General features: G+C 42.8%; 1 protein-coding gene and 1 long non-coding RNA gene across 4 annotated transcripts in view; both read left to right on the top strand.

The window, feature by feature from the left end:
- The window catches only part of MPPED2 (metallophosphoesterase domain containing 2), a 103,267-nt gene extending 102,927 nt beyond the window's left edge, over nt 1-340 (top strand). For all 3 annotated transcript variants that reach the window (XM_040067461.2, XM_040067462.2, XM_040067460.2), the window contains exon 7: nt 147-340. In XM_040067461.2, the coding sequence (XP_039923395.1) occupies nt 147-265 (119 nt within the window). In that variant the 3' untranslated portion in view covers nt 266-340. The remainder of the gene's footprint in view (nt 1-146) is intronic.
- An 11,660-nt stretch (nt 341-12,000) lies between these two features.
- Nucleotides 12,001-25,788, top strand: LOC120754442 (uncharacterized). The gene is made up of 3 exons (XR_005701440.2): nt 12,001-12,294; nt 18,478-18,720; nt 23,537-25,788. It is a non-coding gene; the product is annotated as an uncharacterized LOC120754442 (long non-coding RNA).
- The last annotated feature ends 216 nt before the right edge of the window (nt 25,789-26,004 follow it).

Below are 26,004 nucleotides of genomic sequence, written 5' to 3'. Positions count from 1 at the left end.
TCAGTCAGGCCTTTGTGACAGAGATACCAGAAGGGGTTGGTGTCATTTTGGGGGGTTAATTTTGCTTTATTGCACAGCACGGTTCCTCCAGCAGCGCTGAGTGCTCTGTGTGTCCCTGACAGTGAGTGTGCCCCTTGTCCCCGCAGGTTATGGCATCATGACAGACGGCTACACCACCTACATCAACGCCTCCACGTGTACAGTCAGCTTCCAGCCCACCAACCCTCCCATCATCTTCGACCTTCCAACCCCTCAAGGATCCTGAAGCACTACTGGGGAAGGTCTATAAACTGCCATTTTCTAATTATGAAACTTACATTCAGTTACATGTTTATTTCAAAATAGGGGCTGGGGGGCGGGGGGGTGGGTTGGGGGAGCCGTGGGAGTTTTTGTTTCGGGGTGGGGTTTGGGTGGTTTTTTTTTGTTTTTTGTTTTTTGTTTTTTATTTGTAAATTGCTGGTGCAAAAGAAACAAGAAGAAAAGTTAGAGGTTGTGCTTTTTGGAAATGCAGCATTCATTTTAAATTGATAAAGCATTGTGAATTTGTAAAATGAATTTTGTTTTTCAATAAATTTGCCATTGTAAATTGTTATAGTGTTCTCAAAAGGACAGCCAAGCTTTCTTTTAATAAGTGAGAGACCTTATTTTAATATTATATTATAAACTAAAAAATAGGCAGCATTTAAATACACCCAAATTTGCACAACTTGTGTTACTCTTGGGGTTTTTTTAAGTGTCTTCTTTTTCCCTAGGTTTAAATATTAGCTTTTTATCTCCATTTATATATATTTTTTTAGTAGCACAAACAATGTTTTGGGGTCCATTTACCTCTTGATATGTGTGCATGTACTTAAACTTGGTTCTATTCACAGTAGAATGCAGCAAGGGGAGAATAGACTTCTCAGTTGTTTGTCTGTTCCTGCTTTACAAAGACTGATCTAGATAGCCACAGCCTGTATGTGATATCTACCTTCTGTTGTTTCTTTTTTAAATTATTTTAGCTTTAAAAGACTGGGGGTGAAAGCTGCAAAGAGCAGGTATTTCATGCAGTTAAAAAAAAAAAAAAATTGTAAATGCGGACTCCTTTTAAATATGAATTTATATATATATGTATTTTTTGTGCATTATAACTAAGCTAGGATTTAATATTGCCAGTATAGCATCTGCAAAATTATGCTGTACAGCACATCTAAATTATGAAGGATGTGATACATTTTTCCAAGTGCTCAAGGCCTTCAAGAGCCCGAGTTAAATCTTTGTTGTAGTTCAGGCATGTATAGAGTCAAATGGATACAATCAAGCCTAAATAAAATAAGGCTTAGTTGTCCTTTATATTTAAATATTCTTCTTGTCTTTTTTATTTCTTTTTTCTTATTTTGCACTGTGTGTAAATGCAATCTCATTAGCACAAAATATTGTTGCAGATAGTTATTTCTGTTCCACCACTGTAAATGCTATTGAGCTTTGTTCTGTTTTGTTACCTTGTTAATGGAATTTAGAAAAGCTGTTGTTTCTTTAAATTTATTGTGATATTATATCTAGCGGCCTTTATATGCAAATAAAATTGCAAGATTTTTAAATATGTGGTTCAAGGGAATTTTGTCTTTTTTTTGTGGCATGAACAATTTTGGGGAGTGATGATATGGGTAAGTAAGACGTTTTCTATTTCTCAATAAATTTATATTGCAGATCATTCATCAGATGTCAGTTGGTCAATAGAGCACTCAGAGTTTCCCTTCTGTTTCTCTGCCATCCATCTCTCCATTTCTTTTATAGACAGAAGGAATTTTGTCTTTAGGTGTTGGTGGTTCAGTGTGATCAAGTCTGTGCTGCAAAGCCTTGTGAGACACTGCTCCAAATGACACAAGGAAGAATTGATCAGGCAGTAACCTTTTTGCTTCCTCACTTGGTCATTAGCACTGAGCTGCAGGTGTCTTATGCTCATTCGCTCTGGGTTAAAAAATGAATAGTCAATAGGTGAAATACGTCACTTTTGATGTGGATCTCTTGTCAGTTTTGTGGCTACAGCAGGATCCACCACTGGCAGGGGAATCACAGGGCAGTGTGGTTCTGTGTATGCCAGTGGAATGATAAACACTGCAGGACCTGCTGGTGTTGCTGCATACAGTTACATAGATAATAACAGTCTTGTTCCAGAGCAGGAGTTATGGCTGCAAAAATCTGGTTTCAAACATGAGAAAATGAGGCACAGTTTTTATGAAACTGCATCCGCAGTAACATCAACAAGACCTGAGGAGAGACGGAGTAACCACCATTTATCTTAACAGGTTGTTAACTTTTGACATTATTTTGATACAAAGGTTATAGACAAACAGATCCAAGGCTCTTACAGCAGAGTACAACTTAGAGGGCCACTGTCTGTATTTTTGATGCAACGTGCATGACACATATCTGTGGAGTTGGCTGAAATATTCAGATTTATAAGGCTGCTATACCAAAGTCTTTTTGAGGGAAGAAGCTGCTGTATTTCTTAAATCTAGTTCTTGTTCTGTATGTGGAATTTCTATTTCATAAGGAATTTCCTTATGAAATAGATAAGTACCTTCACTCCTTAATGATATCTGCCTGACTTTGCTTGCAGTGATGGTTATTTTATCAATTGAGCCAAAGGAAGAAAAGCCACCAAATATTAGTCCTTATGTTTGGATGTAGATGCAGGATCTGTCTCGTGGGCTTTCTTCAGCTAGCAGTGAGGAGACGAGGAAATTGGTTTTGACAACCACAGCTGCCTACTGGCAAAGAACTTTTGAGATGGCTATCCTTGAAGAAAAGCGGTTTTTGGAGCACATAGAAATCATGTATGTAGCACACCTTAGATGATTCTGTTTCACTCATCTCTTGCTTGTTGTCACTGCATAAGGAGGAAATACCCATAGCCTCAGATGCTCTGTAACGCTGTGAACTTTCAGATGAGCAGAGAATAGGCACTGTGTCTGTGTTGCTCTCCAGCCTTCTGCAGAACCTGGCACCTCTTCATTAGCTACAGCAGGTATAGTCCATGGCACCAGTCTGTCATGTCTCTGGCTCTTGATAAAAACTGGGGTGTTCCAAAAGCAAAAATTCCAAGCCAACAGCTTTGTTCCAGGATTTGAGCAGACTTCTGTCAGCAAAACGAGTGGGTGGCAGTGGAAGTTCGTCCAGGAATCTGCCTTGGGTCAGACTGGCAGTGAGAACACACCGGAAGCAATGCCGTGAAGGAGCAGAGCTGTAGCAACCTCTGCGATAAGCTCTAAACTGGAACCTGTAGCCACAGATGTCCTAAAGGTGTGAGTCTTGATTTCAGCTCTTTGCCATGTGGCTTTTTGGCTGTATGATGCAGCAGGTGTGTTACTAAGTGGTTCTGCGCTGGGATACACGGGCCTGGATTTGTAACAACCGGTTAAGACTTCCTCCTTCGATTTAGACGCATCAAGGACGGTCACTGCTTTGTCATCAGTTGATGCTGGTGCTAAATCCAGCTGTTCATTTACAGAAGTATGTCTTCAGGGCTACTGTCTAGCCCTAGGTTTTTTCCTGGTATTTTTTTTCTCTCAGGCGCTGTCAGCTTCATTTTGCTGGTGGTTGAGCACTGAGCTTGTTCTCCTCCATGCCAGGATATTTTAAATTTAACTCCCTTGGTTTTCTTTTATCCTTTCAGAAACTGATCTAGTTTTCCTCTTCTGAGGAAGATCTCATTTTGGCTAGCAGCAATTACAAAATGGCCAGGAAAATATTAGCAGTTTGGTTTTTTTCTTTTTGTCCTCCTTAGAAATTTTGAAATGTATAGGTGTCTGTCTGTGCTGTCACAGGCAGATAATTTTCCTTTGCTGGGTGTCAGCCATATGTGACAATCAGGGTAACTGGGACACAGTGTGGTTTGTAGAAGTTTCACAGGGAGGCAAAAGCGTGTGATGAATCTGCTTCTTTTCACTTCTAAAAGTAGCTTGATACATGTATGCAGAATAAACCTTGGGTAATAAGTCCTTCTTTGGGGTCTGGTCCAAGCCCATTGAACTCACCAGGAGTCTTTCTATTGACTTCAGCTGGCTCTGGATCAGACACCTGGCATCTCTCTGGACTGTGTTTCTGTCTATTACTCATCCTTCAAGCTGGAGGAGATGGTCCTTGGTTAAGATGCAAGAACCTCTTGGCAGGAAGAGAGACCTACCTATTTTAAGTGCTGAATCTTTCCAAGTGATTGATTAACAGCACTGTAGTCGATTAACCTTTCTTCTTTTGAGAGCAGCTTCCATCTCGTCATCTCGATAAGGCTGAGAGCAGTCAAGGCCTTCAGCAGGGGAGGGCTGCAGAACAGGATGTTCCCCAGAGGGGATTGGTTCCCAATTCTCTCTGCATAGTGAATTTAGTGAATTCAGCAGACCTTGGGGTCAAGCATTTATTAGGCTAAGAGACTGTCAAATCAATCTGCTCTACTCCAGGCAAGTTCTACCAGGAGAATGGGTTTTGCCAAGACTCTGTCTAAGCAATAGATTGATGACTGACTCCCAGTTGAAGCTGCTTTTCTCTTTTCCATTTTCCTTGAATCAGAGTTTTTCCCCCTCACTGACACCAATATTTTCTCCTTAGACAAAATTTATTAAGGAAATTCTTGGAATCTATCTGTAATTTAAGTCACAGGGAGAGTTCCAAACTCTGTAGACCTTCCATTCTCTGTTTTATTGACCCTAGGGCATTCTTTGAGACCTTGCTTTTTGACCACATGTGTTTGAATTATGTTTCTGGAATTTTCTTTTCACCCCCTTCTCTCCCTTGTTCCCCCTGCCTTTTTTTTTTTTTTTTTTTTTTTTTTTTTTTTGGTTGGTTTTTTTGGGGGTTTTTGTTGTTTTGTTTTGGTTTTTTTTTTTGGTTTGGTTTTTTTTTTTTTTTTTTGTTTTTGTTTTGTTTTGTTTTTGGATATTCTCTAGCAGTTACAGGCAGGCAGGGATTCTGATTTTTCTCTGCGTAACATCATAGCTTCTTAATGGAAAGAGAAATGCGTTGGTAAAGCAAGTGTATTTTCTATCCTTTATACTAATCCTAACTTCCTTGCAGATTCCTCATTTGCTGGGCACACTCATCAGCTAATTTACTTGAGCTACTCAAATAAAATCATGTTATGGTCAGGCTTGGACAAGGATGTCAGCTGCCAGAGGACACCCTCTGCACCCCTGTGGGCAGATTCCAGCTGTCAGAGCTCTGCCTGATCTGCAGAAATGCAAGGAAGGGGACTCAACACAAGACTGCAGCCTAAGTGCAGCATGGAGGGCTCAAGTCAGGTTTTAACGTTTTCATCTTCACTTCCTGCCAGCCTAATCAAGAGAAAATGCAAGAGAAGTTGGAGTGAGCTTAGTGGTCTAAATCGGTTTTCAGTGATCCATATTGATTTGTTTCTTCCCCATCTAGTTATCACTTTCCGTGCCTCCACCTCTGGCAGGAGCCAGCCAGTGCTGTAATGATTCCATTAGGATGTGGCTGTAAGGATACATCTCATTTTGTTTTACCTCTTGTTTTCCTCAAGCTCAATTTACTTTTCGTTGATTATAGAATAGAATCAGAGGAGTTCTTCATTTCTTCTGGGCAACCTTTCTCTGTAATTCTCACTACACAAGTCAGCCACTTATTTTGTGAAGGTTTACATTTGTGAAAGGGGGTGCAACAAAAACCTGTACCTGAGTTTTAGGATAATAACCCACATTTTCCTCTTTCTGAAACAGTGGGTAGTACTTCTTTAGGCAGATGTCAGTGGCACAATAGGACTTGACGGATTTAGGAACTAAAGACTTGGGGCTGCATAAGTCCAAGGAGTTTAAAAAAATGGCAACATATTCAAAAAATTAGACTAGAAAGCACAGACTTAAAAGTATAAAATTAAAGACTTTGCCTTCCTTGAATTGCATTAAGATGTATTTTTTTATTACTATTACTATTGAAGTGGCTCAAAAGTGTCAGTCTGTTGCCAAGGGCCCTCAGTCACTAAAGGAACAGCATCACAAATATAAGGGGTTTTGCATTCTGTGCTCAAGCATTTTCAATATCCACCGTTGTGTAAGGACTGCAGCAAAATATTTTCTTTTCTGTGAGTTAGTGCAGCTGGAGGAAGAATGTAAACTTTTTCATGAGCACTATAATAGATTCTTCAAGAGGTCTGAAGCAGGTACAAAATCTGCATTATTGTGAGATACAGACTGCAGCTCTGTCAGTAACACCACGTTGTTATTGGATTTATGTTAGGAGGTATCTAGAGAATTTTGGAGACGGTGTGTTTGAGCATCATATTGATATGGGCTACATATTGATATGAGCATCATATTGATAGGAGCCTTGACACTACAAGGCTCAAGGCCGACTCTGGCTGGTAGAGGGGCAGCTCCTAAGAGGAGCTAAATGGCACTCATTAAGGTCTCCTAATCGACAGAACAGCTTCTTGCACAAAGTGCTATTGAATCTTCTGCAGACTTGAAACTAAAATACATAGACTTATTCATAGTCAATTATATTTGACAAAAAAACTTTGAAATCCAAAAGCTGTATCAGTTTAAAATTAAATTCAGGTGGTTTATTTTTATTTGTGATTTGTGTTTCTGTTATCAAATTGAGGCCAGCTTCTCAGATAGGTTTTAGGTTGCCAGTAACGTGTTACTCTTGAACACTCTCACTTGTTGGATCTGGAAGCATGTTAAAAATATTCTGGGTTTTGGCATGTCTTATAAAAAAAATCTTATCTGTTGTTCAAAGATTTCTCTGGAGCTACTGTAGGTACCAGTCAGACTTTAGCACAGTGGATAGTCAGAGATAAAATTTACTCTTAGTATAATGCCCTACAGCAAACTGTCGGCTATGAGGATAAAAGCTGGAGCTCTCAGATACAGCTGAGAACACAAAGATGTTCCTGACTTGGTGTACTTGTCAAACATGGTCAGAGAGTCCCCTTTACTTGGAAGTCTGAGTCAAACAAGAATCAGGGAAAGCAAAAAGCCAGTAACTGTGCTATTTCTACTGTTAGAGCAGCTGTGGGAGGAAAATCAAGCTGATCAGCCCAGTCACACCAGTGGCCTGTAGCCAGACTAAGGATGGAATCCTTATTTTCTGATCTGCTTTTTTTGCTGCTGTTCAGTTCCTCACAACTTTTTATTTAGAAAGATCATACAGTGAGAATGAACCAGCTTTCTAATCCTAATTTGGAGAAACAAAATAATTTAAAAGCCCACAAAAGATTTCACATTAAAACTAACATTTGAACTAATGATAACCAATAGATAACAGAAAGGGCACTTGAGAGACAAACTGGATTTCCAGGCTAAAATACACAGGCTATAGTTTTGGCAAATGTTAGACAAACAATATTTTAGGACTTGTTTACTGTAATCTTCCTTCTTGACGGTGTGTGCCAAAATGCCAGGGCAGGAACAATTCCAAGATGATCCCACCCCAGGTTTTTCTTTTGTTTGGAGAGGGGAGGTGGAATGTTGGAGGGGGTTTTTTTTTTGTGTGTGTGTGTGTGTAGTAGTTCCCAAAGCACTATTTCTTAGTAGGAAGTGCTCTTTGTTGAAATCTTAATCCCAGTTTACTTTTGTTCAGACCAGCCAGTTGGACTCGTACATGTCGCACAGTAATTTTTTTTTTCTGAAACTGCATTTTGATAGATTTTGTTCCCAGCTTAAAGCCAAGCCTGAACAATGGGGGCAGGTACGCAGCAGGGTTGCACTGATGATTTAGAGTTTGCTGGCTTTTATATGGAGCAAGAGGAAAGCTGGTCTGGTGTCAGCAGTCATTACCTTCTGTCTGTGATGTGCTTTCTCGACACAGTGGCACTTGAGAGGCTGCTTTGTAACCACGTTACTATGAAAACAGACTTTTCCAAGGAACAAATTATCCATCCCGAGCACAGTAACCATATGCAGGCAACCCCAGCTGTAGCTTTGGCTTCCACTAGTATCATTTACAGACCCGAATATTTGTATAAATGCCAATTAAGCTGTGGTAGCACTATTTGTCACAGAAAGCTTGGCCATAAAATAAAAATACCTCAGTTTCTGTTGCCAGACAATTTGAAGAGGGTTTCTGCTGCAGTAAATCAGCCTCACACGGTTACAGAAGTGTGGGACAAAGTTTCAGCATTTCTGGGGATCTGATTTTCTGAAGTTGGTGATGCTGCTTGTGCATGTTAGGGATGCAGGGCTGGCTGCTGTGAAATCACACACAAAACAGTGAGACCTGACAAGCTGTAGGAAGAGCACTTCTATTGGACAGAACAATCCTAAAGCCCAAGAATAGGGCAATGGAAGAACTGGAAGTGTGTCCAGTAGATAGCACAGTTTACTCCCTCCTGCATACATTCAAACAAGGACATCTTGCCTGAAGAAAGTTTGACCCTCAGCAATTACAGCACTGATTTTAGAAATTACTGCAAAGCACAATGCATGAGCCTATGAATTATCTGAATCATACTGCATATTGACTTGTGTGTTTAGTCACTGAAATAGCTGAGTAAACTTCCCTGGCCCCTAAAAATCAGTTTGTGTCTATGCTGTGGAGTATTTGTTACACGTAGGCTGGCACGGTGCTGGTAATTCGATACACATCTGCAGTATGGAGTACCTGACCTGCCATCCAGGTCAGCTGGTTCTTTTCTCTTTCAGAAAAGATAGTAGCTCTTCATGGCAAATGAAGCCTCTCTAATCTTCAACCATTGTCCATTTACACATGAGTAAATAGGTTAAACTGCTCATAAAATGATAGAATCATAGGAGGAGTAATACAAAGTGGCAGTAGCAAAACTGAAAAGCAGTCCATTATATTCTGCTCTGGGTTGTACCTGCCAATGTACTGAAGACTAAGCACAAGTTTTGATAACAGTGAAGTTAATGGGTAAGGGGAAACATGGTTGTTAGAGGAGTCTACTCTTTTTCCTCCTACCAGGGGACACAAGTGCTCCCAGGATGACCCTCCTGAGCTCAGTGAAGCCATTCACTGCTTTACTGCAAGGACCCTGCACCAGTGACAATGGCCAAAAGGAGGTAAATTGTGCCCAATGCACTAGAACTGTCTCTGCATATGAGGACAGTGAGTTTCATTACATTAGTTTCCATTCTCATGCCTGCTGCTTTGTGCTCTGGCTTGCCCAGTATCCTTCCTATCACCAAGCACGTTTCCTCCTCTGCAGCACCTCTAAGGATTGCTGCTGCTGGGGAACTCCACAGGTTCCCCATGCCAGCACCCATCACTCCACAGGATTTCCTTTCAGCAGTGGGAATGGGTCCCTGAAACAGGCAGGAAAGAGAACAAGCAGAAGCAATATGTTTTACAGTGTGTCTGCATGCACAGCGCCACAGCTTTCCTCCAGGATACAAATAAATATGAAAGAATATCAGAACTACAGGAATGATTACCTGAGCTAGGCAGCTTCCCAAGTCCTTCATCATCCTTCTAGAAAGTTACTATGATCCTACAATAATCACTGGACTTTTTTTTTTTCCATTTGTGTAGTTTGTCCAATATAATCCAGCCCTCACAGACTTACAGCTCATCCCTATTGTAATAGGTCACCATATGCTTCGCATCTGGTCCTACAAAAGAAGCCATATTACACATATGATGACAACTGTTTCAGGGCACAGTCTCCAGAGACTGATAACTGTGACTAGCAGTCTTGACAATTTAGCAGTTTCATTAATCAGCATTAAAATCTCATTTTACTATTACAAGCATAATTACTGCCAATCCAAATGATGACTAAAATAAGCAATTTCACGAGTTTTGTTATTTAGCAAGCTGATACAGACAATTTCTTCCTAAAATGGAGGCATTTAATAAAAAGCCAACAGGAAGTCCACCATAGTATCTCATCAAAAATTGTTGGACCAAACTGACCTCATCAATGATAATAGAGCAGAAGTGTATTTAATCAGAAAGCAAGCAAAGGATGTAGACTCCATATATATGTTTTTCAGAATTCAGATCTTTAATTTGTCATGGGAGAAAGTGTTGCTTTAGAATTGCCTGGATCATCTGAATATTTGTCAGACGAGTATTTCAGTTTACATTTGGGATCTAATTCTGGCTTTTATTGGTGAGGGGAAGGAAAAAGAAAAAGAAGCCAGTTTCCAGACAACTGCATGCAGGGATATTGCCTCCTCTTTTCCTCACACAATACATCCTGGAACCTACTGGTATTTAAAGTTTGAAACATTTATTTTCTATATGTTTGCTACAGGAGATTGAAACTCAGTGCAAATTCTTTTCTTGAAATATTTGAAGTCTTCCTAAGAGGATAAAACACAGGAGCTTGGATTATGCACTGAGTGCCATGCACAATTCCATGTTTGTGGCTCTACTCCAATGTCCTGACAGCATTTTCCTCACATACCATCCACTAAAATGTGAACAAGGGGAGGCTATGCCAGGTGGACAGGTACATTCTAACTTTCAGCAGTTCATATTGTGAACTGCAGAAAGTCCGCCTGGAAAACTGAAAAAAAAGTCTTTAAAAAGAGCCAGGAAAAAATAATTCGGTTCTCTTCTTCATTACTCATCAAATCAAAATCCATTCTGTGTACGCCACAACTGTGTTAGAAAAAGGAAACTGAATTCTCTTCAAGTAAAACACTTTTTTCTTCCCTATCGAAGAAGGTTACTTTCTATTGAATTTACTCAAAATTTGCACTCCGCAGTTGGTGTAGCAGCAAATACACCTTTAGAAACTTCTGCAGGATCAGGGCAGATTTGCAGGTGGTTTGTTACAACAGGAAATGCTCTAAAAGTGCTCTGGAATTGCAGACATGCCTCTGCTCTGTGTATGTCCTGTGGACACCTCTTGGAGAACAAACAATTCCTCCAGCACTTGCAGCTGAAATTTCCCCTTTTCCTCCTGATGGGCAGAGAGTTGTTTCATTCTCCCAAGGCAAGGGTGACTAAATGCATTTTTGATGAATGGCTTTTAGGTACTATTTATTGCCAGGTATGATGAATCCATTTTAAATTAATTATGTTACAGCTACAAAGCAAGGAAAGACATTTATCCCAGGCGCTGCAATTAAATTTGGTTTTCTCTAAATTCCACCTTTAAATAAGGTAGCTGTTGGGGTAAATGAGCAGGGATGCTGGCCTGTAGCTATCCCATGAGGTTCCCTTAAGGCCACCTGCTGTCTTTCCTGGCTGATTCCTTGCCAGGTTAGACACTGGAGCAAGGGGCACTGGAAATCCCTTCAAAACTGTAATTTTTTCCAGCTGCCAAGAACTGTGGAACTCATCATGGAAAATACAGGTGATGTACTGGATTCCTCACATGAGCAGGTCTCCAGAGTTGAAATTTATTTTAAGCTTTGCTTATTTTTAGAGAGGCTCTTTCTGTTGTTGTCAAACCTATGCTAAAGCAATTACTGTCTGCTAGGGTCACCTGGAGTTCAGTATCACAGAAACTTGGAGCAGGGCAGTGAATGGCATGAACTGCTCAGCAGAGGGGCTGACAGCCTCTTTTCCCTTAAAGAAATAGAGCAGCTCCCTTCTTGCCTCTCTGCCTTCTTGCTTTATTTAATTAGGGTTTTTTTTCCCCCCCCCAAATGAGAAGCAGGTTTAAGCCCTTTTCTTTCATTGCATCAAGCCATGCTGCTGAAAAACCCCTCCCCTGCTCCAAGCAGCCAACTGCCCCCCAAAATGCAAACCCTGACATGCACGGGGGGCAGCTCCAGCCTCCTTTTGCCTGGCCCCTCAGGGGTATTGAACAAGCCAAGGCATCATTAGGTTTCAGAGCAATCCTCCGAGACAAGATCTGTTTTGACACACAGTCTGAAAGGGATGAACTGAGATGTGACAAAGAGGAAATGAAAGCCAAAGCAAGAAATAAACACGGCCATCTAAGGGAACTCCTCAAATGTGCTTTTCCCCCTTGATCAGCTGCTCCTTCCCTGTCCAGCTGAAGGGGTGGGCAGGGAATTGGGCTGTGTGTCACTGCTGCGGGAGTGTGAGCACTGCCGCAGGGAACCTCTGCTGCCTCCCTGCAGCTTCGTTTCCATTTTCATGTTTTCTGACTTTGCTTCAGTAACATAACTTTTACATTTAGATGACTTAAGAGATTGATTTTTCTACTCAGTCCCTTGGCTCGAGAGTCACCGTGTAATGCAAGGCAGCTGTTGCTCCATCTGAAAGCTCTAGTACCAAGAACTTGCATAGAGAGAGAAACGTGCACTGGGGAAGAGAGGGATGGACGCAGCAGGGATGTGCTGCTGTGACATTTTATGAGTCTGTGTCAGAGCCCTAGCCACATCCTCTCCACCACAGGAGGACTCCTCAACCTGGGTAAGTGCTACATTCCTGGTGGGAAAGCCATATTCATTGCTTTTCTCCTTGCCATAGAAAAGCGGCGTTCATGTGGGGCTGTCCCAAAATTTATTCTATTTTTTTATGTTCCAGAGAAAAGTAGGATGGATGTAGCTGTTGTTTGGGGGGAGGGGGGGGGGGGGGCGTGTTGGGGAGAGGAAAGTTAGAAAAAAAGAATCAGGAAATTGCCTTCTCTTTTTTTGCCTTTTCACTTCTTTGAGGGATGAGGTTTATAGCAGCTGCAAGTGGAGGGTTACTTTACACTTGTGTTTTTGTATATGTGTATATAAATACAACACGTTTTGTTTTTGCTTTTATCTCTGTGTGCATGTGTGAATACATACCACAAATGAAAACATGCTGATGTTTTGTGCACTGACAAACATCCTCAGCTGGTTTTGTGGGATACCCACAAATACACACATAGACTTGGAGGACTGTTTTCATTACACCCAGCCATGAGGGGTTTTAATTACAGAACTCAGGAGATTTATTTTCAGCCTCTCTGTCACTCAGGAAAATACCTGCTCACAGATAAACCTGTTTATTAACTCAGAGTGGTGATTATAGGCAATCCTGAGGACAGACCTCTTAGACATTACAAAAATACTGCAATTTTCATCACAAATGGGTTTTATAACTCCTGTGCAAACAAGCAGGAAGAGCCCTAATCCTCTACCCGAAAGAGCCAAAAGTTCTGCTGTTGACCTCCAAACTGCAGGTGAGCTGCAAGTACTGGTCAAGGACGTGGGTTTTATTTGGTGAGAACAGAACCAAAATAAGAGGTTCGATATCGCTTTTGGTGTAAATATAATAAATTTTATTCTCTGATCATTATTCTCATATTTAATAATGAGAAGTAAGTGTATCAGGTAAGCACAGCAGGGTTAAAATAATTCCCTGATGAAGAGACAGGCCTTTAGGAATGGGCCAGGCTTTATTGTCTGTGAGGGTGCTGTCAGCATAAATAATTATCATGGACTTCAACTTCAAGCAATCAAACTTCATCATATTGAAGGGGCCCCATTAAATGCTCAGGTTGTTCTTAATTTGATCTAGTGCGGTCAATTCCTGAGGGAAGGAGAGAGTGCAGAAATCAATAGGGCTTCGCTAAGGAAGCTGGGGTGTCTTGGTCATGTCTGCCAGAGGAAGTGGAGCCGCCTAAGGAGGGAGGTTGTCTCATCCTTCTGAGACATGAAATGCTCAGGAGCCCTTGAATCACTTGAACCAGACAAGGAGTTTCAAAGACAACTGGGCTGAGGGAAATCAGACTCAAAACCGTTTCTTGTAAAGCTTGGCAGAGCTGCTATTCAGCTCCTCTCCTCGGTTTCCTTGTTTCCCAGCCAGGTTGATGCTGGCATCTGCTCTGCCATGAGGATGCTTTTCCAGCACTCACTCAGTGTGGCTGGCAGGCTGCTGGGGTGCTCACTGCTGCCTCAGCTCTGACTTCTTCTGACTTCGGGGACATGCAGAGAGTCATGCAGGTTTCAATGCACCTTCTGTTCCCTCTCTGTTTATAGCTGTTCAGGTCAAAATACACTGCTGGCTTCAATTCACTGGTTTTTATGTCTCCACTTACATTTTCTTCAGAGGAAAAAAAGAAATGCTGGACATTAAATGGGAAAGATCCTGGATTTGTGGGCAAAGCTAAGAACAGAAATCTAACCCTCTAGACTGATCTTTAATATTCATAACATTTAGACTTGGTTAACTATTATTGTCTGGACCTGTCCTGTCATGGTTTACCCCCAGCCAGCAGCTGAGCCCACGCAGCTGCTACCTTCCTCCCTCCCTCCACGTCGGAACGGGGGACAGAATGAGAAGAGTGAAGGTGAGAAAACTCCTGGGTTGAGATAAAGACAGTTTAATACAGAAAGCAGAAGCCATACATGCAAACAAAGCAAATCAAGTTCATTCCCCACCTCCCAGGGACAGGCAGGTGCTCAGCCATCCCCAGGAGAGCAGAGCTCCATCACATGTAAGGGTTACTTGGGAAGACAAACACCACCGCCCCAGTTCCCTCTGTCTTCCCCCTGCTCTCAGTGTGGGTATGATGTCACATGGTCTGGAATATCCCTTGGGGATATCCCTGGGGTCAGCTGTCCTGTGTGTGTCCTCTCCCACTTCTTGTGCACCCCAATCGAATTGCTGTTGTTGTGGGGTGAGAGACAGAAAGGGCCTTGACACTGTAAGTGCTGCTCAGCAGGAAGGAAAACATCCCTGTATTATCCACATTGTTTCCAAAACACAGCCTCATACCAGCTACCGTGGAGAAAATTAACTCTATCCCAGCCAAAACCAGCACATGTATAAACACCCGTCCCTAAGTCAGCCCCTTCCACCATGAGCTTCTGTTACACTTCTTGTAGCAACAGAGAGCCCATCAAAGTCGAAACACTGGGCACAAATTTTTGTTAGAACTACTTTTATGTCTCATTATTTAAAAATCACCCTGTCACTTTGTAGTTATTATATTAATCAATGTGTTCATGTTGAAATATTTCTAAATAAAAAAAGTTTGGGGTGAGCAGATTATTTTTTCCCTCATATTTTGATCACAGAACCATGGAAAAAAACTTAACTTAAAAAGCAACCTGAAAAATAAGTAAGGGCAAGGCCATTTGTAAAGTAAAATGCCTTTTCATTTGAGAGCTCTCGGTTCCTCCCTATTTACAAACGTGGACCTTGAACATGTGCATTGAGCTTTTTGGATCCAATTGTTTCACCAAAAGGAGCATGTGAGATACTTCTTCCAAGTTCTGCCTCAGATAACTGTGTTTTGTGTCAGAAATGCTGCGAGGGACACAGATAAAGGTTTTACAAACAGATTTCATGGGTTTTCCCTTTCTGATTGCTGGTTGAATATTGGGAAACTCGACTTAATTCAGAGTAGGAATAACATGCCCTGCTCTTTCAAGTGGGCTTCAGTAGACAAAGAAGCCTTGCTCCAATCCTTGGAGGTAAAGAAAGCTGGCTTTCTTATCCTGTTAGCCTTTCCCCCACTGCAGGTTCAGAGTGCACGCTTAAATCTGCAAAGAGAGCGTGCCCAGCTTTCCCTGGCCTTTTCAAAACAAACCAACAAAACTTTCAGCTTGCCGGTCCCACACAGCCACCTTTTTGTGCGGCAGGAGGTGGTTTGTGACTGACTGACGTGGCAGGTGCTGCAGGAGCCAAGACAATTCTGCATTTCAACCGATTGTTGTCGCTACCAAAGCCTATTATCTAGGGTAATAAAGTTTAAGATTAGGGGATTCTGCATGTTTGTGCTATTCTCCACAAAGCTTATCTTCTAATAGACCAGCTGCTTTATTACGCTTCGCCCACCCCTTCCCATTGTGTGGGGAAGCCACATGTCCGACTGGGAAGGCACCGAGGCAGGCCATGGCCACCAGCTGGGAATATCCTCTCACCCCCCAGGCTCCAGCTGGGAGCATTGAGTTACCAGCAGTTGCCAGCTGGGGACCTTGCATCCTCCACCTTGCCCAGCAAAGCACATCGTATTAATGCCGGCATTCTGCCGACTCCAGAACCCAGTTGTGTTCCCGCTGCACTTCCTCCTGACTTGGGTGCTCCGTGTGCAGCTGCCCTGGCTTTGCTGGCCGTGGTGTCCGTGCCCATGGGATGCAAGTGTTCAGCTGAAACCACCTCCTTCTCTGGCATTGGCCCTTGTGTGCTGGTTTGGTCTGGGGTTAACTTTCTCCCTCGTGGATGCCATGGACTGCTTAGGGCTTGTGCTGGACACGGTGTCAATAACACAGGGATGTTAAACCACCCTGATTAAATGAGCAGGGCTTACTTGGAACCAAGGCCTTTTCTCCTCTCACCCCACCCTCGAGAGGATCAGGGGGCACAAGATGCTGGGAGGGACAGGGCCAGGACAGCTGACCCCAACTTACCCAAGGGGATATTCCAGGCCACATGGCCTCACGCTCAGCATATAAAGCTGGGGAAGAAGAAGGAGAGGGGAGATTCGGTGAGAGCATTTGTCTTCCCAAGATACCATTATGAGAGCTGGACCCTGGCTTTCCTGGGGATGGCTGAGCACCTGACTGCCCATCGGAACTGGGGAGTGAATTCCTTGTTTTGCTTTTCTTGCATGTGTGGCTTTTGCTTTCCCTATTAAACTGTCTTTTCCTCAACCCAGGATTTTCCTCACTTTCACCCTTCCCATTCTCTCCCCCATCCCTCCAAGGGGGAATAAGTGAGTGGCTGTGTGGGGTTTAGTTGCCATCTGAGGTTAAACCTTGACGCCTTGGAAAAAATGTTAAACATCTGTAGCAGAAAGTACTCAAATGAAACTGCCAACCATTCATCACAGAGAATTTATGAATGCCTTCCCCTCACATCTTAAACCTTGCATTCACTGAAGGCCACAACATTCAGATATTATTGCCACATATCTTATACAAACAGGGACTCAACTAACCTGAGGTCAGGGGAGTGGGGAAACATGGAGATGCTGTCACCGTGTCCACCTCCCATTTTTTTCCCCTCAGGATGTATCCTAGATGCATTTTAATAAGCAGCAGCTGGCAGTATAACATTTTTTCCTTCTTCACATCGTATGCGGGAATATTAAAATAACATTAGCATTTAATTTTTGATCCAAAGATCTTGGAGTGTTTTGAGGGACAGGAACAGACTGGAGGAACAGACCAATGGGAACCTGACAAAATTCAGCAGGAACAAACACAAGTCCTGCACTGTGGAGGGACGGTGTTGGAGTGAGTGCAGCTTGTAGGGGAGGTTATCAGACCCCTGTCCTCAGCATTTGTCAGGGTACATCACAACTGATATTGTGAGATGTGGGGTCCCACATGTAAGGAAGGAGAAGAAACTATGAACTGCAGAAATCATTTTATCTGCCTTCTGCATTACCACCCAATTCTGCAATGGGAGTGTCCTTAATAGCCCCCCTGTGATGGAGGGAGTACGACAGCATGTCTACCCCAAAATCCCTGTCCTTCATTCAAGGCCCTTGGGATCCAAGCTTGCCATATTTTATAGCTTCAAAATAAAGACTAGAGCTGGCAGTGTTTGTCTTTGGGGATGTTATTACCTTTAATTAGCAGATAACACTACCCCTAACTGAGAAACTGAGTAGTCTTTGTGACTTACATAGCAAAGCCAGAATAAACTGTCCTAAGGTTTGAGAGCAGCTTCAAATATCACTTATTTCCATCCCTGATTCAGACACTTTGTCTTCAAATTGGCTCAAGAAAGCAAGCACATCAACAATCAATATACTTCAGGGAATGTGTGGGAGGAAGGGAAGAAGAGTAATGGTGAGATGATTCCCATATTTGAGGCGCATTAATATTTCTTTGGCCACAAAACACAGATCACAGGTGAGCTAAACTCCAAAATAAGGTAGTTTTCACTGCAAAATCCCAAATAACTTTTATGAGCTAAGAGCCCTGCAGGTATCTTTAATGTGTACCAAACATTTATTGAGAAAACAGGAAGAGTGGTAATTTAGGACCAGAGCAGTTGGCAGAGGCTCAGTATATAACACAGCAGTGCACTGTAACAAATGTAGGCAATGGGGTGATCACTCTGCACAGCCAGAGCCATAGGCTGTAAGGACCAGGTAAGAATTAACCAAATATCAGAAGGGGAAAAAAAAAAAAGAAAAAAAAAAAAAAGAAAAAAAAGTATCAAAGAGGAAAAGAGGATATTATTGTCCAGTAATTAATTTTTTGGGAAAGGACCGACTGGTGTGACTAGGGTTGAGACCAGGGCACAGAGTGCACGCTCCCTGTGCTGGCAGTGCCAGAGTTCACGCTTCTGTAAGCTGCTTTATCATAAGGCAACAGCGCTTAATTTTCCTCTTAATAAAATATGTCAGGACATGAAGACCAAGCTGAAGATTTCTACTGCCACCCTGGGATTTAGAGGTTATGCTGAAATCATTAATACAACCACTATTTGAACTCTTTTGATCACCAAGTATTAAATTCATCTGTAAGTACATAAATCCTAGGAGGCAGGAAAGCAGAGCTACCAACACTGCTGGTCTATTTTCAAATGCTTTTCTCATCATTGTCAGTGGTTGCAATGTCCCTCAATCATCTCCTGAACTGCATAAAGAACCAATACAGCAGTCCCTCCCCAGAAAAAGCTCTCCTTAGTTATCTTAGAAGGTCTGTTCTTTTATTTCAGACTCTCGGAGCATCCATTAAAATCCCAGGTGGCTTTGTTCCCTCCTTGGGGCTGCTGTTCATGATTTGTGCTACCCCAGAGAAGCAGGATCTACCCTGGCAGGTATTTCTCAAGGCAAGGAGCCTTGATGCCTTTGCAGCGCCCCAGTTGGGACAGCCCAGTGGAGATGCTGCAGCGTGCTGGAAGAGGATGAGACTCATTTCGTGGGTCAGTATAGAAATGCACCTTCCCTGGGGATCTCAGGTATGTTATACATTCCTACACAGAAGATCTGGCTGTGGAGTGGGAGGCTGCCATCATCCTCCCTGACCTCATGGGCAGGGGCACAAGGCTGCTTCAAAAATGTGACGTGGCAGCACCCACTTAACTCTGGATTTTAGAGAATGTCAGTCCTTCTTTCTCCTGCTATTATTATTTCTTATGCTGTTTTGTATGGCTTTTAGCCTTTTCTGCAAAGAGTTTTTCCTGTATTTTATGATGATGCTGTTGAGTCCATGGTTGAATACTTATCCCCTGGCAGACCTGTTCTGGCTTGCACATGCCATGGTCTTGCACATGCCTGGTTGCAGGTCCAGCAAACTTATCCCTGTGCTGTGGTTATAAAGAAGAAAGTTTTGGGTTTTTTTGGTTTGGTTTTTGTTTGTTTTGTTTGTGTTGTTGTTTGTTTGTTTGTGTTTTTTTGCGGGGTAAAAATGACTGCTTAATATAAAATTTGTGCTCTAAAGCCAGAAGAACTCAAGCCATTTATTAAACCAAAATCTACATTGCAAGTAAATGAGTCAGCACAGTAGTCAGGGAACTCTAAGAGCAATTTCTTGTTGCTGTTTTAGAAGTTCTTAATAAATATTTCCAAGTCAGACAAAGGATCATGCTAATGAGCCTGCTGAGCTGACACTGCCTTTCCACAACTCTTTAAGACAATGGCCACATTTTCTTCCAAAAGCATCTTTCTCATTAACAGGAAGATTCCAGAACACATGGGTTCCCACAGAGAAATAATTCCTGTAATTGTATTTTCTGTTTGACTTCAAGCAGGATTTGAATAAAACTGTCACTCCAAAATATTATGGCATTGTTCCATAGTCTTTCTTTTCACATCCATTTCTACCTTTAAAATGAAGATTCATAGGAAAGCTCTACTTGCTCTTGCAGCAAACTGTTGTTTTGTTTGCTGGGTTTCTTTAAGTGCCCCTCACCACAACTCTTGAAGCTCAGGTGAGATTACAGGATCTCTTAGGTTGTGAAATGGTCTTAGTAAGGTTTTAGACTTTCATTACTCAGCCAGAATGTGGAGTCTATCAATTACACCTACATTGACATGCTGGTGAATTAATTGGCCTGTCTGACAAGGACAGCTATTACCCTGTGTTGTTCTGACAGCTGGGTTTGCTATCAGGAATTTGTCAACCTTCCCCTTCACCTGAGCTGCTGGAGAAACAGTTGAATAGATCAGATCAGGACAATGCAAGATTTCACCCCTCCAAATACAATCTCAACATCTGGTGATAACCTAAACCCTAGAAAAAATTATGGACATTCAAAACATCAATAAGCAAGCAGCAATACCAGACCTGTGCTATAAACAATCTCCTGACTGGGCTGACAAAGCATTCAAGGAGTCAGAAAACTAATTCATTATCATCAGAAAAGTTAGCACCTTTCAGTAGTGACTTTCTATGTGTCCTTCAAGTGCCAATGATACTTATTGGGTGGGAGTATTTCAAGTTTGTCTGGGTCTGAGGACTGGCATTTACAGAAGTGTTGATCACTTAAACTTCACCTCACTTAAGATCAGGAGCAAGTTTGAGTTACAGCTGGCTGTAAACAGTTCTGGGCATGGAACACACTGTTGCTGGCTGGCTACCACTCTCCCATTTTGAGACAGCTTCTAGAGCCTCGTTCTTCCTTTTCCGTGGCTGCTCTCAAGAGCTTTTCCTGGCCTTTTAAGAGCAGAATAGAAAGTGATGTAGTATTTTATAGAAAACAACATGTAGGCATGTTCCTACGCAGAGCTGGCAGAGGTTCACTGGCCTTTCAGTCTTATAGTCCCCTTCCTCTAGAGGGAAATACCTGAGCTGGTCCTCAGCTTAGTGAGAGATTGTCCCTTTCTCCATGAAGAGCAAAAGCCAAGCTGTGGCTCTGCCCCCTCTGCTTCCCTTGATGCCTTAGGACTTTAGCTTTTATATTTTCCAAATCTTATACTGCATTAGTGCATAGCTCCAAACTCCATATGAAGCGTAGTAAACTCTCTTCACATTTTGGCCAGACAAAACAATCCCTCTGGGCCTGTGATCCAAGGACATACTACAGCCTCAGGACTGGAAAAGTATAAACAAAAGTGAATTGGGGGGAAAAACTGGAGGAATATGACTTCATTGCCTGGAACTGTAATTAGAGGATTAATGCCTGACATGTAAATGGCCCAAACTCATATCAGTCTGAAAAACTCGTTAGCATTGTTCCTCTTGGGTGTAGCCTCAGAAGCTTTTGACTGTCCCAGCTGTACCTGTTTGAAAGCCTTTAATAAATACCCACTTTATTCTCTTAATTTTGTCTAGCCTCTGTTACAAGTAGCCACTCCAAGGCATCACTCACTGCTGGGCACAGGGAAGGAGGAATGCCCTTGCAGACAGGAGATCCCCTCCCAGCCTGACAGGAGGGTACTGAAAATAGACTCATCCTCACAGCCTGAAGTGGCTCAGCAGCAAATCCTGAGACACAAAACTCCATTAGGTCTAGAACTTAGCACCAGTCACGCTTAAAAGTTCGTTTGTAAACAATTGGGATATGCTAAAGCTGTTAGAAAGTAAAAGACAACAATTCTGTAAAAATGAAAAAAGACACCCCAAACTTTGTAATTCCACAGCTCAGCAAACCAGTAACAGCTCCTTGGCCTTCCCAAGACCACAAGGTAAATTACACATGCACTGGGGAGAGATAGGCTTTGGGCAGCCCTTTAACCACAAAGCAAGTCTTGTTTGTCTTTAAATAAAATGATTTTTTTTTTTCTTTTTTTTTTAAATCTGGATGACCAGTTATCAGCATTATCCATTACCCAAAGAATGGACAAACCATCAGGTAACCTCCAAGAGGGATTGAATCCATAGGGAGATGGGTCTGGCTGAGTGGTGGCAGAGTGAAAGCAGAGTCCAAGCCTGACATCTGGCTCCTCTGGGCAAGCAAAGTGCTGGTCTCCATGTAGGTGTTCACCATAAGTCCTTTATCCTGCAGCTGTGGTTCCATTTCCTGAGAAAATACAGCAAAGAGGAACTGCTGCCCTTCACCCATCAGCCCTGGATTAATTGTGGGCCTTGAGACCATACTATCATTAATGGTCTTTTAAAGACATAATAATGCAGCCAGGTTTTCATTTATACCCTACTAGTTTTGCTAGGAAGTGGTACACAGTAAAGATTCAATCACCCAGGTCTTGGTGAAAAGACACAGAGGAAACAGTTATGGTGGTTATGACTGTTGAGGGGAAATAGCTGTGACCAGCTTATTTATTTTCTTTGACCAGCTCATATACTTGTGGTCAGATAAAACCATTTCATCCAGTACATGGGCATGTGGTTACCACCCAACTCCTTTAGCAGGTAGCCCAAGAAAAGTAAAGTTAAAGAGGTCTTTTACAGCACATCAAAAAGCTAGCAGAAAACAATCTGGCAGGCTCAGTCCCACAGATTCTTGTAGGAAATATTTTCCCTGTGGTAGTCAGTTGTTCTACTTTCACAGCCAGGGGCTGCTCACCTGAACAAGGGTTTCCAGGGCTGGAAAAAACACTATGATGCCTGCCTGCCTTGGCCTCAGGTCACAAAAAATGGATCCCTGGACTCTGGTTCTGCCTTTCATCCAAAATACAATTCCCTAAGCTGGGGGAAGCAATGCAAGGGGAGCAGCTTTCTTATTGCTTCTACACGTGGCTGCAAAGCTGGTAACTGACAAATTGCAAAAAACTGGAAATGTGCAATGGACAAAATGTATCCCAGTTTTTGCAGATCTGGTGATATCACCTCCAATTTAAAGGGATATTTTAAGCAGATGATTCAATCAGCAAGCAGAGAAAGTTGCAAAAATTAAATGCAGTTCAATGGTGAAACATTTCCACTTTTGAGGCACTACCTTGAATTATGCAGCAGTGCATCAAACTAACTTTCAAGTCAAAGTGACCTTTGGTCAAAGTATATTGAAATAATCTTACTTCATAAAATATTGGTTTGGGGAAAGACCCCAGCACCTGGCACACATAGATTTTGCCATTTCAGAAACTTGTCTTACCAAATGAAAAAATACAGCCTTGTAGGTGTTCATTAGCAGCAGAAGTAGCACAGGGATCCATACATACAGTAAGTGTGATCAAACTGAAGCGTTAAATTACCTAAGCAAGAACTGCACGGGTAGATTTCTCTTAGAAGAAAAAAAAAAAAAAAAAGATGATCAAGTAGACATAGGCAGTAAGATTACCTTTAAAATGTTTTACTGTAGACCTAAAATAGCTACACAGCTTTGAAGAAGAAGAAGAAGAAGAAGAAGAAAAAAAAAGAAAGAAAAAAAAAAAAAAAAAAAAAAAAAGCGAGAGAGAGAAGGGGAGGGGGGAAAGAGAGAGAACATAATTTCCAAACCCTTAGCTTATTTTTAATTTATAGTCCTTGGAAAAAAAATAAGTGGATAGCCCAATCATTTATATGCCTGGGCAAAAGCAATACATCTATATAAAAGTACAGTGATATATTTCTGTTGCTAGTTTAATGTGCTGCTCTGTGCCCTGTGTGTTCTGATTCATTGGAGAGCAGCAATCATGTCGACAGGAGCTGTTCTTCAGTTCCCATCAGCGACAACTAAAGGCCAATTCAAGGTTGTGGTGGGGTCATGAATCTAACATAGTCACTGATAGAACAATTTTCCTTCTGCATGACACTGTCGGTGGGACACAGAGGGAATATACAGCAAGGGCTGCTGCAGGTATGTCTTGTTTCCTCATCCTTCCTCCCCTCTTCTCACCTCTCCCCTCTTTTTTTGTTTTTAATTTTTGGCGACGGTGTGCGCTGTTAACAAGCAGCCTCTGGGGGATACTGAATCAGCACCGTGGAAAACAAGAAGAGAGGAAACTTTGAAGCCTTTAGGAACCCAGCATACTCCTGGCCTCTGTGCAGGGCATCTCAGCAACATCAGCTCAGGATGAAAGCTGGATCCACTCTGAGACAACATGGGCTGTATGTCTGGAGACATGTACAGCCTTATAAAGAAGAGAGGTGCTGGACCAAACCCCACAGTGTTTTCACCCTTTGAGTTAAATAAAGAGGCATTTTTATCCAGCTGTAGCTGCACCTGAGTTGCTATCCTCCTGCGGCATGAAAATAAGACCTGAAATTTGCCTGACAATATTATTTTCCTACACGGGTCACCTACGCTGGTGAGCTGGTGAGGGTTATTTTATTCTCATGCCATTACCTGTCACCACAGGGCCGCTCTGATCTAAGGCAGTGGTCTAAAACAACATTCCAGGGCAAGGTGTATGGCTATACTCAATGCTCTGGGTTTCCCACGTCTGGGAAGCCGAAATCCCAGCTCATACCTGCTGGTAGGATAGTGGATAGGTATAGGCCCATCAAACCCTTGCCTCCCCTGTGCATTACACTCACTCACACCTGGAGCAAGGCCACGCTGCACAGGTCTCTGAAAAGGCCACAAGTGAAGACCTCAGCAGGGCTCAAGGTCCTCCTGGAGTGGGCTGAAGACAGAAGAGCTGGAAGAATGCTGACATCTCCTGCTCACACGGATGCTGCTCCACGGGGAGCGTGGGTGGCCGGGCCTGCTCACGGCCTTCGCTTTCTGATGCGAATGCAGGGGAACCGCTGGGAGATCTGCTCTCTCGAGGGATCTCCCCAGCGTCCCAGGGGATTTCCTTCAAAAATTAGAGGGTTCCCTCCTGGTTTTAAGCAGCTTCAAAGCCAGGTCTGCCATTTCCCTTTGATGTCCAGGAAAAATTCCACGATAATTTACGTGGGCCCATTTAGGCCCTAAACAGGAGGAGAGGACCTACGTGTTTCTCTACCGCTACGGCCTTTAAGACTTGCCAGACTCCTGGCATTTCCTGCCTCAGCATTAGGGAACTTTACACATCCCTTGGCTCGCACGTGTGTGTCAGGGCCCTTGCCCCAGGGCTGGGGGTGAGCTGTGTGGCGCGGGAGCGCGGCTCAAGCCCTCTGAGCTCCCAGTACGCCCAGCAGTGTCGAGGGTGGTGTTACGTGGCCTCCCCGGAGCCAGCCCTTGGGCTCGCTGCCCCGTCCTCAGCATCGGCGGGGGCTGTGAGGCAGTGCCTGGCCCCGAGCGCTCCGAAATCCTTTGCAGGCAGAGGCGTGGGAGAACCCGCTCCTCCGTCACGGCTGAGGTCATGGGCGCCTCCAGCACACCGGCTCGCACACACCGACACTGAAACACAGAGCGGGAAGGAGAGAAATTGCCCCTTTTTCGGCGTCAATGGTCCCTCAACAACACACAGAGCGGCTTCGGCTGGGTTTAGCTTGACTTGTGCAGCTTCAGAGAACCTTCTCAGTCCCAGACACGGTCTTTCCTGGGCAGAAGCCTGCTGGCAAAGCCTGAAAAGTGGCAGTGGATCTGTCTCTTTGCTGGGGTAAAATGTAAAGCTGCAGGGCCCGGTGTTGTCCCACAGTTGCCATCTGCAAATACCAAAACCACATTGAAACCAAGCTAACGAAACACTCAAATCTAAAATTAACGAGACGCTCAGATATATAAAATACAGCTGTAATTCACAATTCTATTTAAATTTTATTCCTGCACTTGCAATTGAAGACATTTATATTAAAAAAAAGAAAAAAGGGAGTAGGGATTTGTATTTATGAGTAGTAAGGAAGGGCTGGAAATGGAAAGAAGAGGGCTTGTGCAGCCTTCCTGCTGACATACAGACTTCTCCAAGAGCATCCCACCAATGCTGTTAGCTCTCACTCACCAACTCTCAGGCCCTGCAGCTGTACACATCTGTGTCTAAGTATCTGATTTCTTTTTCACTCTTGTTTATGGAGTTGTAGCTGCTCCTGATCAAAGTGACTGCAGATAAGATCCCACCATGTGCTGAACTCAGAAGCAGAAGCTTGTGTCATCATCCTCTTCCATGGGTTCATGTGTCCGTCCCACCATAGGTGGAGAAAATGAAGAGTATAAAACCTCCCAAACCCCAGTCTTTAACTCTTCTTTGGGCAGAATGTTTTACCATATTGATTTCATTTGCATTAAAAATGCTTCTCTGGAAATGAAAGACTTGCATCTGACTCATTATTTTAGATCTGAGCTGGCAACTGAGTTAATATTAAAATGACATACACACAAATCACATTTCCTATGTTACAAATAACAGGAGCAAAGCAAATATACCAACATTAATAATTTACCTTTTGAGCTTCGCCCTTCTTTATTTTTCTGAAACTTCCACAAGCAGATTTCCATTTCCTCCAATTTATTCATTATTCAAATTCAGTCAACAGTTTAAAAGAACATGTTTACCTA

This window comes from Hirundo rustica, chromosome 6 (genome assembly GCF_015227805.2).
Source record: "Hirundo rustica isolate bHirRus1 chromosome 6, bHirRus1.pri.v3, whole genome shotgun sequence".
NCBI classification, from domain to species: domain Eukaryota; kingdom Metazoa; phylum Chordata; class Aves; order Passeriformes; family Hirundinidae; genus Hirundo; species Hirundo rustica.
The sequence above is the reverse complement of the archived record's forward strand: the minus strand, read 5'-3'. Positions and strand labels throughout refer to the sequence as shown.